Source organism: Engraulis encrasicolus, chromosome 16 (assembly GCF_034702125.1).
Source record: "Engraulis encrasicolus isolate BLACKSEA-1 chromosome 16, IST_EnEncr_1.0, whole genome shotgun sequence".
NCBI lineage: Eukaryota > Metazoa > Chordata > Actinopteri > Clupeiformes > Engraulidae > Engraulis > Engraulis encrasicolus.
Window position 1 is genome coordinate 51,188,785 of NC_085872.1, and position 13,490 is coordinate 51,202,274.

General features: G+C 41.7%; 1 protein-coding gene and 1 long non-coding RNA gene across 2 annotated transcripts in view; both read left to right on the forward strand.

Annotated features, from left to right (window-relative positions):
- The first annotated feature begins 2,447 nt into the window (after positions 1 to 2,447).
- On the forward strand, positions 2,448 to 4,704 carry LOC134466652 (uncharacterized). Its single transcript, XR_010038366.1, has 3 exons — positions 2,448 to 2,801; positions 4,057 to 4,349; positions 4,564 to 4,704. It is a non-coding gene; the product is annotated as an uncharacterized LOC134466652 (long non-coding RNA).
- Positions 4,705 to 11,772: 7,068 nt separating this feature from the next.
- The window catches only part of LOC134466153 (NACHT, LRR and PYD domains-containing protein 12-like), an 11,637-nt gene continuing 9,919 nt past the window's right edge, over positions 11,773 to 13,490 (forward strand). The window contains exon 1 of the mRNA XM_063220048.1: positions 11,773 to 11,828. Coding sequence (XP_063076118.1) covers positions 11,773 to 11,828 — 56 coding nt within the window. The remainder of the gene's footprint in view (positions 11,829 to 13,490) is intronic.

Here is a 13,490-nt window from a genome sequence, read left to right on the forward strand (position 1 = left end):
TGTTGATAACAATAAACAAATGATTATTTACATACATTATAATAAGGTATTATTTATTATTTTTAAAACCTAATTTTACCTGTCACTTTCAACCACATCACTGATGTGATGAGGAAGCCAGGTGGACGCCTCAGGGTAGAATCAGGGAGCTGCCTGAAGTCTGCACACTTCATCGTGATTACATGGAATGGCTGCTGTACTCTGGCTTCATTCGTCATGGTGACAACATGACTGGGGGTGTGGAGAGTGGTAACCTTCCGTCTCTTCTCCAGGGTGGCAAAGGAACGGTAACAAGGGAGAAAGGAGTGGCCAGAGACCATGAACTTCTGCTCAATTTGACTGAAGTACCTTCTGGACACGAGCAGGGAAATCAGATTTAGCAATATCCAGTTATTGTTTTGTCCACAGCATCTGTCACTATAAAGTATGAGTTTACGTTCCTTGCCCTCAACTAAGGGAGAGAAGGACATCTGTGGCCATTTAAGAAGACAGCTTGCCACCTCCACCGAACCTCTATGTGCAATGCCCTCATGCCAGAGGCACATTGTTGGTGGCTTGTTTTTTCCCATCTCCTGAATGCAAAGATTATAGTTTGCCAACTGTCTCTGATAGTACACATTGGAATGGGTCAGATTTGGTGTGAACATCACCCCCTGCATGTCAAAACAAACAACGTGACAATCGTCATTGGCTCTCGCCCATTCAATATCACCCTGCAACTGGGTATATGCACTTTCTGCCTTGCGGTGATGAAGCTCACTCACAGCTGCTATTCTTGCCCTTTCCTCCTGTGTCGATGCTGAGGATAATTTTGTGAAGAAGGCATCGCACTTTGAACAAGTGTCACTTCTGGGCTGGCCAAACCTCAGATTCATCTGGTTGAAAATGTCTCTGTACACCCAGAACTTTGCCGTGGATGTTGGTGCTGCTTCTTTGTAGAGTTGATACATGCTGCTTAGATTCAGTTCAGGGCTCAGGTACTCCCTCTCTTCATCTCCCTTCATCCTTGAATAGTGGTTGGGCTGTCGCGGGAAGCTCAAAATGTGGGTCTTAATCTCCTCCCTCACCGAAGGATGAATGCTGTGAGGCCTAAAAATGCGCACACACACACACACACACACACACACACACACACACACACACACACACACACACACACACACACACACACACACACACACACACACACACACACACACACACACACACACACACACACACACACACACACCTTAGAAATATAAGATTTGTTTAACATAATTTTACCTGTTCTTATGTTTTCCTCTCAAATCCTCTAAAGGAGTCCTGACCTGACCCGAGCCATCAGCCTGACAGCCCAACTTCTCTTGAATGACCTTTAAATAAATAGTAACTTTAAGTAAATGTATCATTAGGGAAGAATGTTAATGTCATGACAAGGATTTACTAAAATGATAAGTAGATATCACTCTGCAAAAAAAAACTTGCCTGAAGGCGACTGTTGGTCAGACTGAATGTCTTGATGAATGTCTGCTTACACTGCATGAAAAGAGGAATTTGTGGATGAGTTTTGCACCTTAAATTGCCTCATACCTCAAGCCACAGCATTTGCGGCTCCCCCATGCCCCCCTCCCATCCCCTTCTTAGGAGAGCCTTTAATATGTAAATGCCAGTGATCAGGTCGGGAGCTGCTACAGTCAATTTCAAGTGGGGTGGGGTGGGGTGAGGTCAGGTGGGTGGGAGGGAGTGGGGGGTGGGCAGGCCTGTTTCTAGGATTTTGGGGTCCCTAGGCAACGGGATTGTTGGGGGCCCTAGGGCATTTTTTGGCCTTTTACTAAAATGTGTGTGTGTGTGTGTGTGTGTCTGTGTGTATGTTTGTTCACGCTGCCCAGTGGTGTTTTTCAGAATCACTAACCATTAAACCAGGGGTAGGGAACCTATGTCTCGAGGGCCCTTGAGGCCGTTTTATCCGGCCCCTGATATCATTATAATGTTTTGCAACTTCACATGAAATAGGCCTATGACATATTTTGCAGGCCTAAAGGAATCTTGGAAATTACATTTCCAATGGAATTAAGTTAGGCCTATATTCAGGGGACCTAGAAAAGGTGGGGACTGTTTTAAATGCGTTTACCTTTAAAGGTGTTTATATGTCTATATAGGCCTAAAGGTGCTGATATATGCCTAAATGGGGAATGGGGAAATCCTGATTTGTTCATAGTACGCCCCCCGGAGGATTTTATGACCATGGTAGGAATTTGAAGTGGCCCTTCGAATGAAAAAGGTTCCCCACCCCTGCATTAAACCTTTCTACTAGCCACAGCTCTGCTGTCAGTACATTTTATTATGATACTATAAGCTCAGAAATGAAGTTGATCAAACAATTCGATTGGTGCTATAAACATTTAAATGAACCGAATAGGCTATCAGAATAGAAACATCTGAATGATCTTTCTTGGACATTTTGAAGTGACCCTTTGAATTAAAAAGGTTCCTCACCCCTGCTTTTGAGGAAAAACATCAATGTGCTTGGCCACTCTGGTTTTTAAATTATTCTGAACTAAAGCAAGGATTGTTCAAGGAAGTTCAAAACAGACTGTCTCTGGTTAAGTTAGTTCTACACCAAGCCTTTAGGTGGCAGTACAACTAATTCGCACAATGCGAATTCCACACACAAGCCACAAAGAAGCCATCTACCGCGGTCAACACCTATCTGATTGAACAGAACCACGCGCTGTCTGTGTGGTTTCACTGTTACAAGTTTCTTGGCGATATGGGGGAAAGTTCCTCACATACCAACGGAAAATGGGCTTCACATACATGTAAGTAAATTTTACTCAACTGTGGTTTAAAGTTTCAGTACTCAAGAGCGATTGAATAGCTCCTCTGAACACAGATCCGCCATTGCTAAGTTGTAGCACAAGTCCCCTCAATGAATGTGACTACTCTTGTTGCTGCTGTACGCTAGTAAATTCTGATAACTTGCGAGCATCGTAATGACAAAATGCAGTAGTGAAACGGTGAATATGTTAAGTATACTTGTTGATGGTAAATTGTTTGACATTGCTCGTTCTCAATTGCCTTTCCCCTGCCTAAAGATGATTCCCAGTTTGTCGCTCCCAGCGCGGTTCGATCCCCAGTCGGTTCGCCCCCACTAGCCAGACTATCGAGCCCACCGAGCTAGTTATCTTTTTGATGTTAGTTTTTTGTGATGTACCCTAAACCTAACCCTAACCTTAACCCTAAACCTAACCCTATATTGCTTGTATGTGGTAGTGTATGATAATACGAGAAATGTAATCGGGTGGGATAGAACGCCTGGGATTGATAGAATCACCTGGGACTACACGTCCGGGAGTGATCTCACTTGGGAGTGACCATCTCTCAGCGTTTAAGATTGACAAAGGCTACCGTTAGCATGCTATTGCGTTAGCTCATCAACTAGATGCTGGGCACTGCTCACTTTTCACGTCTGCCCGATATTTCGCTGATGAACTAACGCTTAGACGTCTTGCCAATGTATTTTACAGCGGCAAAAATGCATCTAGGCGACGTTGGCAAGATTGGTGTGCCGTCTGGGTATGTTGGTTTTCAGTGCTGGGCAGTAGCGAAGCAACTAGTTTAATTACATTCCCTAGTAGCTTGGTCGTAGCGTCATTACTATGTATCGACTAACGTCCCTGTAGTTAAGAAATAGTTTAGAAATCAATGTGAAATACCCTGGCATTTGCAACAGTAGGCAACCTGTTCTTAAAAAGTATGGGTCCTCAAAACAGCACTTGTTGCACAAATAAGTGTAGCATAGAGCACGCCACCCCGAAATCAATGTGAAATACCCTGGCATTTGCAACAGTAGGCAGCATGTCCTTAAAACGTATGGGTCCTCAAAACAGCACTTGTTGCACAAATAAGTGTAGCTGGCCTCTTCAAGAAATTGAAATTATGCATGGTCACTTTTTCTTATTGTTTCACGTGGAGGTCTACTGACATTGTCTAAATAATGTAGGCTAGTTTATGTCCATGTATTATATTAGGACCCAAGGTTAATGGGTTATTCTATTTACCATGTTTTCACAGGCTGCTGTCTCATAATATGGCGAAGACGAGTCACTTGAAGGCCTAACAGCTCTTATGAGGAGCAGTCTTGCCATAGAAGACTGAAAGAATGTAAGATTAACTTCTTTGTGACCAATATGACTTGCTCATTGATACATTTGCTATGTCAATATGAGATGCATGGCGAAGTATTTAATTTATTTGTCTCTCTTCTAGGAGCTGTAGAAACAACAGGGTGCCTGCTGCAGTATGACGAGGACGCCCTGATCATAGAAGGTCCAGTGTCTTGGCAGGGTGAAATGGCACTGATATCGGTATGTGGTGATATCAGTTAAAATTAATGAATTAATTCTCATATCTGAATAATGTGAACACTGGATTTGCCACACACTCACACACTCACACACACCCTAGTCTTAGATGATATAACCAAGGTTACTTTTACCACAGCTCTGGCACTGCATCAAATTTCTTTTCTTTTTTATAGAACTGGACAGGTCATTTATTCGTTCCCCTTGTTTTTTGCAGTGTCCTGCAGGATGCTGTGTCCTGCAATCCTGTGTGCTGTGCTACAGACGCGTGTGGAGGTCAACCCGAAATGGGCACAGTAGAGTGAAAGAGGGTAAGCTTAACCTATAGCCTACGTCAGGGTTGGGGAACCTTTCTCATTCGAATGGCCACTTCATATTCATCCAAGGGGCCATAAAAGTCCTCCAAGGGCCGTACTATGAACACAAACCAGGATTTTCCCTTTCACTTTAGGCCTATATTGAAGGCAGCCACATTTAACCCTATCGCGCCGGATGCATCATATATGTCTCATCAAATTCAAAGCCCTCTCCACGCTGACACAAAAAAAAATCGATCTGAAAAACATCCTGTGTGTCATTTCCAAACGTCCTGCAGTACGCGGAAACCGCCACAAGAGAGCAGCGGTCGACAACAAGTTGACCACAGCTCGGCGAAAAACAGGAAAATGGGGTGGAAGCGGTTTCCCTGACCGACGCTGAGATTTCGTCAAATTGCATAAGGTTTGTGTACAAATTTCCGAAATATAACTCTACATCCTTTAATTTGAACACTTGCTTTGTGCAATTAAGCAAGGAAGAGTTTATATTTTTACACCGTGTTGCAGAGAGATCGTGCTAAAACTGATGAGACATATAAGCACCATCCGGCGGTGGCAGGAAGTCAGCCATCAATGCATTTGCTCCATAGGGAAACTTGCAAAGCACACCACGACGATCGTTTAACAAAACACACAAGTTGTTTTACTTCAAGACAAAGATATTGCCTTAAGAAACAGGTTTTACTTGCAATTTTGAAAATGTAATGCAAAATGTTGAAATTATGATCTCGTAAAAAATGCATTGAAGTGAATGGAGAAATGGTCCAATTGTAGTAATGGACCCATATATTCAAATTACACATCAAAAATGAATAATGATCTATATTACACTCATAAATAGGTTGTTGAGCATCCAATCAGCTATGTTTTTACATAGATTTTAAAAAATTACCCAACCAGGCTGTGGGAAATGTAAAATATGGTCCTGCTAAAACAAGGATAGGCTTAAAAAATGGCAGGATCTCACTAAATATTTAAAGATAGTCCTCAAATTAAATTGTCTGACAACTTTTTTAAATTAAAAAAAAGTTGTAAATGCATTAAAAGTCATTTTTCAATGGTCATGAAATTGGAATTTTCATTCATTAAAAGCCTGATGCATCATATATGATGCATTAAATATCTCAGCGACCTTAACAAAATTTTGAATTTTTTTTTTACATTTCTTATAAGGGACCAATATTGAAGCAAATTCCAAAAAATTAGAATTTTCTCTCATTGCTTTCATGGTTCAGGTTTCACAGGGTTAAACATATACCACCTTCTTCAGGTTCCCTGAATATAACTTGTATTGCTAATGTATTTTCTAAGATTCCTTTACAAAATATGTCATATTTCATGTGAAGATGGAATTGCATTAAAATTATATCGGGGGCCGGATAAAACTGCCTCAGGGTCGCAAACGGCCCTAGAGACATAGGTTCCCCACCCCTGGCCTACATTGTCAATATGACTTGTGCTACTTTATAGATAAGTTGTCAATGCTGTGCATTGCTATGTTTTGATTTATTTTCTTACATCCTACAGATCCTGGCAGGGAGACGGTAGTGTCCTGCAGGATGGTGATGGGCAATCTTACAAGAGACCACAGAAAACTGATATAGTGTAAGATTATCCCTGTTGGGCTCAATATGTCTTGCTTATTGATATATTTGCTATGTCAATATGAGGTGCATGACGAAGTATTTATTTATTTGTTGTTTCTACAGCTCCCAGAAGTGAGACTGAGTGCCTGTTGCAGTATGACGAGGAAGCAGTGACCAGAGACCTTCAGTAGACCCTGCTGGCATGATTGGCGGCTGAAGAACATGAAATCAACAGCAATGTTTATAATATTGTACATACCTGTATAGTCTGCACTAAAATGCTGTACCTGTACTATTTTTCCTCTTACTTTCATATTTACCACGTATTTACTATGAATTGACAACTTTTACTCAAATCCATTTTTGTATGTGCCCTGACTAAAACTATCCTTAAACCTAACCTGTCAGAGGTGTAATAACAACCTGCTCTTAGCAATGTGGCAGCAGTCTACTTGGATGCAGCGGGGAACATAGAACCCTTTTTTTTGAAAAAGCATTTTTATGTTTCTGAGTTTTATGAATTGTACCCTTCCCAAACCTAACCTGTAGTAGGGGCCTATGAAATACAAAATGTCTTAGTTATTTAGTTCAAACTGGTGGGTGGACAGAGCCAACCACTCATGGTTGAATGGTAGGTAGAGAAAAGAAAAGTAAAATTACCTACTAGCTTTTTGTAATATCAGCCCTCAAAAATATTCCAGGTAATAAGGTAGCTGTAATGTACATGCGCATATATTCTATTAAATACACGTGACGCACCCAACTAGAAGGCGAATTCACTTCTGGTGCATTGAAGTTGTTGGACTCTGGCTGCATCAGGTTTTCTCGAATAAGTTTGGCTATATTGCAACGTGCAGCTTAGAGACATTTTTGGTCACGTTATATGTAGGCATTAAATAAATAGCCTCGCAAAGTCCCTACCGTCTACCGTTTCACTCAAACACATGTTTTACAAGACGGCCGTTTTCTTCTGATGGTGACTTGACCCTTTTTCAAAGTTGATGCTAACTTTTAGTCACTATGCTCCGTGGCCAACAAAGTTAACAAGACATGATCAAAGCATTCCTGATCAGTTTTTATTTTACAGCGGTCACGTCTGTTGTAACAAACTCCAAACTCGTGCCTCGCGTCGGAAGATTCCACTGTTAAATAGGCTAAAGTGCAGTGGAGAGCCGCCCGTCTTTTCTGTGTCGCATCGCATTGTCTTGGTAACAGACGGTCAGGACAACGCGTTTATGCCTGACCTCACCTGTTCTACTAGGCAAAATTTGAGTGCTGTTGAGTATTAAGATTTCTTCAATGCTCTGACGGCCAGTGTTAGGACGTGGGAGACAATCGGAAACGCCGCTTGGGAGAGAGATGCGTGTTTGTTTCTGAGTTGTACATTTGTGACCTGAGTAGGCTACTGTAGGCTTTACATCACATATAGAGTATATTGTTTGCAGGGTATGTGTGTTGTTTTAAATTATGTATTTTTATGAAATGCATGGTTCCTGTCTAAGTGTGTGTACATTGTTTGGTGTGATATTAAAAGCGTTTAAAAAATTCATTTTCATTTCATTCATTTTCATTTTATCAATAAATTCACATCATGCATGCTGAAGCCCCATCACAGTGCAGTCTATAATGATGTGAATATAATGATGTGAATATACAAAGTAAAATCAACCTAGGTATATTAGTAATAATAATTTTCGCATAATCATACGGACCTACTGTATACGGTATGCATAAATTAATCCAACGTGACCAATAGAAGGTCGTAGCTGCCGACCCTGCTAACCAACAGCGCAGCTCTTTTACTTTGAGTCACGTGTCTTTTTCGTCCAATAAGAGCAAGGCTAGTCCACGTTCCGGGCTGGCTGTCATTGCCTTTCATGTTAATCGTTGGGCCATTAACACCCTGCTGTGAGACCGTTCCGCGGCTCTGATTCGCTTCCGGGCGAGTTATGTGTCACCAAAACTGTTAATTTCGCATTCTCTCAAGCGCTCAAAATCAGACGAAAGTTAGGCAATTCCGTGGACGATTTGGGACGAGTTCATTGTCACAAATCCCCCTTTTCGTGCTGTGTTACACACCGCAAGCCTTTGGCCTCCTTGTTGTATGAAGTACTTGTAGGTGTACTTCTTCTTGGCCACCTCTGAATCAGGCGCACGTGGTCGCCTACGACTCACCATGTGCTAGAAAGAAATAAGAATACATTTACCCCACTGCATGTGTCTCTGTTTATCCCATAGGCCTACCCGCCTATTTGTTTTAATCTTTTTTTTTTCTCCAGATAAACCAACATGTCTGCCTTTTCAGGCCAATCTTAAACCAGCATGAACCACATGGTTTCACATGTTGGAAATGCACAAGCATGTATCATTTATCTACCTGAATGTATTTTCTTTGACAACCCAGTTCATTATGTGTACAAGGCAGAAATTTGAAAAAAAAAAAAAACTTTCATGGAAAAAAATATGCTGAAGCACCAGAACCATTTGTTTTGTTCCTGCCTAGGTCTATTGGGGGACGTTGTGGGGTTGAAAACAACAGGCCAATGGTTAAATTATCATTAAATTGTTCCAATACCAAGAGAAGGGGGTGTCTCACATTACCCCTCTCCCCTTTAGCAAATGAGAAAAGAAGCTTATTATGTGACGTGTATAGGCTATACACATTGACAGTAGGTGGCTATACACTGATATACGACATGCTGATATGTCTTCACTTGAAGGAAAAAGCATGGTTACAACTAGGCTATGATAATGTGTTTTTGTTTTTTTACACCATGTTGACTGCTATCTATCCACTTCTCAACAAGGCAAACTTAAGACATAGTTTGGCGGTGACGAGTGTTCCTTTTGAACCGCTTACCTGCTCCAAACCCGAGAGGAGAATAGCCTGTTGTCTCTCGTAAGGCACGGCATAGAACTCCGTGAAGAGCTGCAGTTTCCTTTGGTCCGTTAGGGATGAACACTGCCTGGGACACGTCTCCTTGCAGACTTTGCCCTAAATAGAATCGATATCACAATGACATTAAAGACACTTTAAGGTTTACACTAATATAATGTAGATTAGAATATATATGATCAACGGCTATGGGTTGGCTGCTATTAGCTAACTAGTCTCTAGCTGATGGTGCTAGCTAGCAATGAATCATATTAGTAGAGCAGACGAGTTCTAATCGTAACGCTGGTGGCTAGTCTTTGGTACACAGCTGGCTGCCGTTAGAAACACATTTTTCCAGTTTGTATTTTTGTAAGGAGTAGGTGGTATCCTAAATCCTCATTTTGTAAGTTTCAGCTTCGACCCTCATGATTCACGGCTTCTTCCGTAAACAACCCAACTGACGTGTAGCCTCAAACCAAACACGCCCCCTCTCTGATTGTAACTTTGGGCATGAAATTGAAACATTGTAGATAAACTGTTCGTCCACTCACCTCTTTCGGTGGACTTTTCCCTGGATTTTGCTGTCCACTTCTGTTCACATACGGCTGTCCAGCATCCCTTAAAGCCTTTCTGGCTCTGTCCTTCCATTCGTTGGGGTTAATTTTTCTTTTTTTGCCAATATTCCGCCTGTTTATGTCCGCAGTGGACATAACAATTCCGTGCGCCTCCATTTTCGCAAGTGGACATAAACGGTTCTTCCGCGTGAGACTATTTTAAAGTTTAAATTACATGACATTAGTCTCGCGGATACTGCACCAAACTGCTTCGATACACAAAGTGGCACGTGTACTACTATGTGCCATGGTTAACTAAAAAAAAAATTTTTTGGACTTGTACGGTTTTTCGTCGCATGAATTCAATTATTACTTGTCTATTGTTCTCATCAATCAATGTAAGATCAGGCGAGTTTGGTGAGTGATGGATAACATCTCCCAATGTAGTGCACTGATCAGGTGACAGGACAAACCAGTCTGTTTTAAAACTTGTTTCATGATGAATGGATGTGAAGTAGTCCGTCTTGCGCAGCTCTTGCAGTGTTAGCGCTACGATGACGGTCATGACGCGCAATGTACAGTCCCTTATAGGCGGCGCAACCGTTCAATACATGTGCCATGGTCTCCCTTTGATGTTCGCGGTGCATCAGGCAGAACGGGTCATGCTGAGATGGATACCACAGAGACAAATTTGCTTTAGTTGGTAATACCTGCAGGCGCGCTTTGATTGTAAACTTGTGTATGTCGTCCTGCAATGCTGAGTTTCGCAGGAATGAATGGGAGACACTGTGGTTAGCGTGAGGCAGACAGGCCAATTGTCCCTGGAGGCGCAGCCCTGTCCAGTGCTGAACCGCGCGGGCTTGAAAATATCCAAGGATAATCCCTCTGCAGTTCTCTGTGTTGAGATGTTGCACGTTACCATTGAGTGATATTGTTGCGCGGACATATATGGTTGGGTCTGTAACAATGTTGTCATCAAGCCCGACTGGCTGGCCTGTTGCATTTTTCCAGCACAAGTTCACATTTGCGCGGTTGCAGATGTCATTCAGGTCCATCCAGTCGGAACGTACGCCAAAGCCTGGTGCGTTGGTGTCAAGTTTTCCGCTGGGTTTTCTAGCAAATCCAAGAAAGCTGTCCTCCTCCGTGGATGCGCAGGGGACGTTGCGCTTCTTCAGATGCAGTAGTAGTGATTTCCGCGCTAGCTCGCGCACGGATGCGTCGTCGTTGTTAAGCATTCCCAGTAGATGGCACAGTCTAAGGCAGGGGTGTCAAACTCATTTTGGTCAGGGGGCCGCATACAACCCACGTGGACCTCAAGTGGGCCGCATTAGTAACATCATCGCAAAAAAAAACGTAAAGCAGAGGATTAGTGTTCAGTACTATCACATTTTAAATGTGTTGAACATGTAGAAAGCAATGCAATGCTGATAATCCTATGCAACATTTCCTTGACTTCATTCATTCATTGCTAACCGTCAATGAATTAAATATGGGACCGTTCATTTTGGCAGGGGGTCTACAAAATGTTGTATTTTTTAGATGTAATTCCCTGCATTTTCATGCATTCTAACGTCCCATTTCCAGTTTCAGCTTAATAGGAACCAATACAAATCCAATTATATTTATTATTTAATTACAACCAATACCAATACAATACGAATAAGAAGTATTAACATTTTATCTCTATATATGAGGTCTATAATATATGATCTTTATCAAATGCCTGTTACAGTACAAATTCACCATTTATAATAGAAGTGTGATGTGCACTTTACTACATATACGTATACAGTATAACAGAGGTACCATTGGGTTAATGTCATGCAGGTCTCGATTTTGTCCCGATGGGCGTAATAGCGCATTTCTGTTATTTCATTGAAAAAAAAAAAAAAAAAAAAAACCTTTTTTTTTATATACATCCGGGCCTGATGGAACCCTCTGGCGGGCCGGATGCGGAACAATATGTCTCTTGTGGAGTGTGAATTTAGGCCAAACCAGCGCCTTACAAGAGTCAAAGCTTTATTGTTCATTTCTGTTAACACGCATTTGGGAATGTGAATATTGGCAAAAAGGTGTTGAATCTTCGACAGTGCGATGGCTCTTACGGCTTCTAACTTCATGGTAATGGGAAGTGGTGAGGAGTCTATCAGGTCTAGTCTGGTGTTATACTCGTCAGTCAGTTCTTGAACTTGTTCTCCCCATTCACCTGCGATGTTGAAGTGGTGTCCAAGATAGCAGTATGTTTCATGTCGTGCGTATACTCTGATTGGGTTGCCCAAGATGGTAAAAGAAGGCGGCTTGTCTTTTTTGGCTTTGTACCACCTGTTGCCCCCGCTACGTCGTTCGTAAAACGCTGCGCACTTCGTGGGCTTTACATCGAGATCTGACCAGGTTAGGAATTCGTCCGTGTATGAGAGCATGGTGTTAACTACTTCCTCATCTCTTGATGCCACTTGGACGTCGTCTGCATAGGCCTGCACAAGGTTAGGAGATGTGTGTGTGTGTGTGTTAGAGTGTGGCTCGGGCCGTAATTTTCTGTCCGAGCCCGGCCCTCAGCCGACAGAAAAGTGATCGACCCCGACCCGAGCCCGAGACTATTTAAAATGTTTGTGTCCGAACCCGTCCGAAGCCCGAGACCACTGTAATAACAACAGAACCTGTGCGCAAGCAAGATTTTCTATGTGGGCTCCTCCATACTCAAAATAGCACGTGATAAATAGCCAAGATAGGCAAAGACGTTAGGATGAGGCAATTTGCTGTAGCCTAATTTAGTTACGCACACATAGTACAAAGCGGATTCCAAAAAAGTTGGGACACTTTGTATTTTGTGAATAAAATCAAAATTCTGGCATTTTGAAAACATTCAATATGTTAATAAGGTAGAGCATTATGTACAGACAACATATCAGTTGTTCAAGTCAAGTAGAAATATTGTTTTGAGTTAATTACGTCATCATTTAAAATGTCACCATTGCAACAAATCCCAAAAAAGTTGGGACAGGGCCAATAAAAAGCTTTTTATATTGGATAAGACTAAACACAACACAAGGGATGAGACTGGGCAGTTAAATACTTTGACTGATAGCATCATTTTATTCAAAAAATAGGTATTTTGATGTGTGAGACATGATTTCAGCAGCTCAACTGATGGGTGTGTTCTTCACCTTGTTTACATTTTTGTTATGCTTAATATGTGGCATATCCTGTCTGCAAGAAAACTATTTTGTGACCTGTTTACTCTTATGATGGAACCACACTGTTGGAACATAGTAGAGATTGAAATTTGCCACCATTATGGGGCAATATCTAAAGGAGGTGCTCCAAAACATAATGCCTTGGTAGCTATGTATGCTGTTTAAAGTCTGTATATATTATTCAGCATTTATTTTAATGCTCTACATGAGTAAGAAGACCATAAACAAGGCACCTCTGCACCCCCTTACCATCATTATGCTGTATTTCAGACTGACCACTAAAACAAGCTGAAGTATTCATTTTCTATATAACCTGGAGGGTGCATGACTCCATGATTTTAAAAAAGGATGCAATATTTTCCATTCTGTAATCAGAGGACAGTTTCACATGTCTCTTAGGTCCATCTAGAATGAGCGTTGTCGCATGCAACACTGTTTAATGTCTGCATCATGTGCATTTATCAAGTGTTGTGTTTATGGTCATTTTTTCGAGAGCTGTCATTGTTGAAGCGTCATAGTTTGCTTGTTGTCGACAAATATGTCATGATCTCAAAACTCATGCAATGATTACACAGAACTCTATATTACGGAAATTGGCCTTATATGCCTGCAATTTTG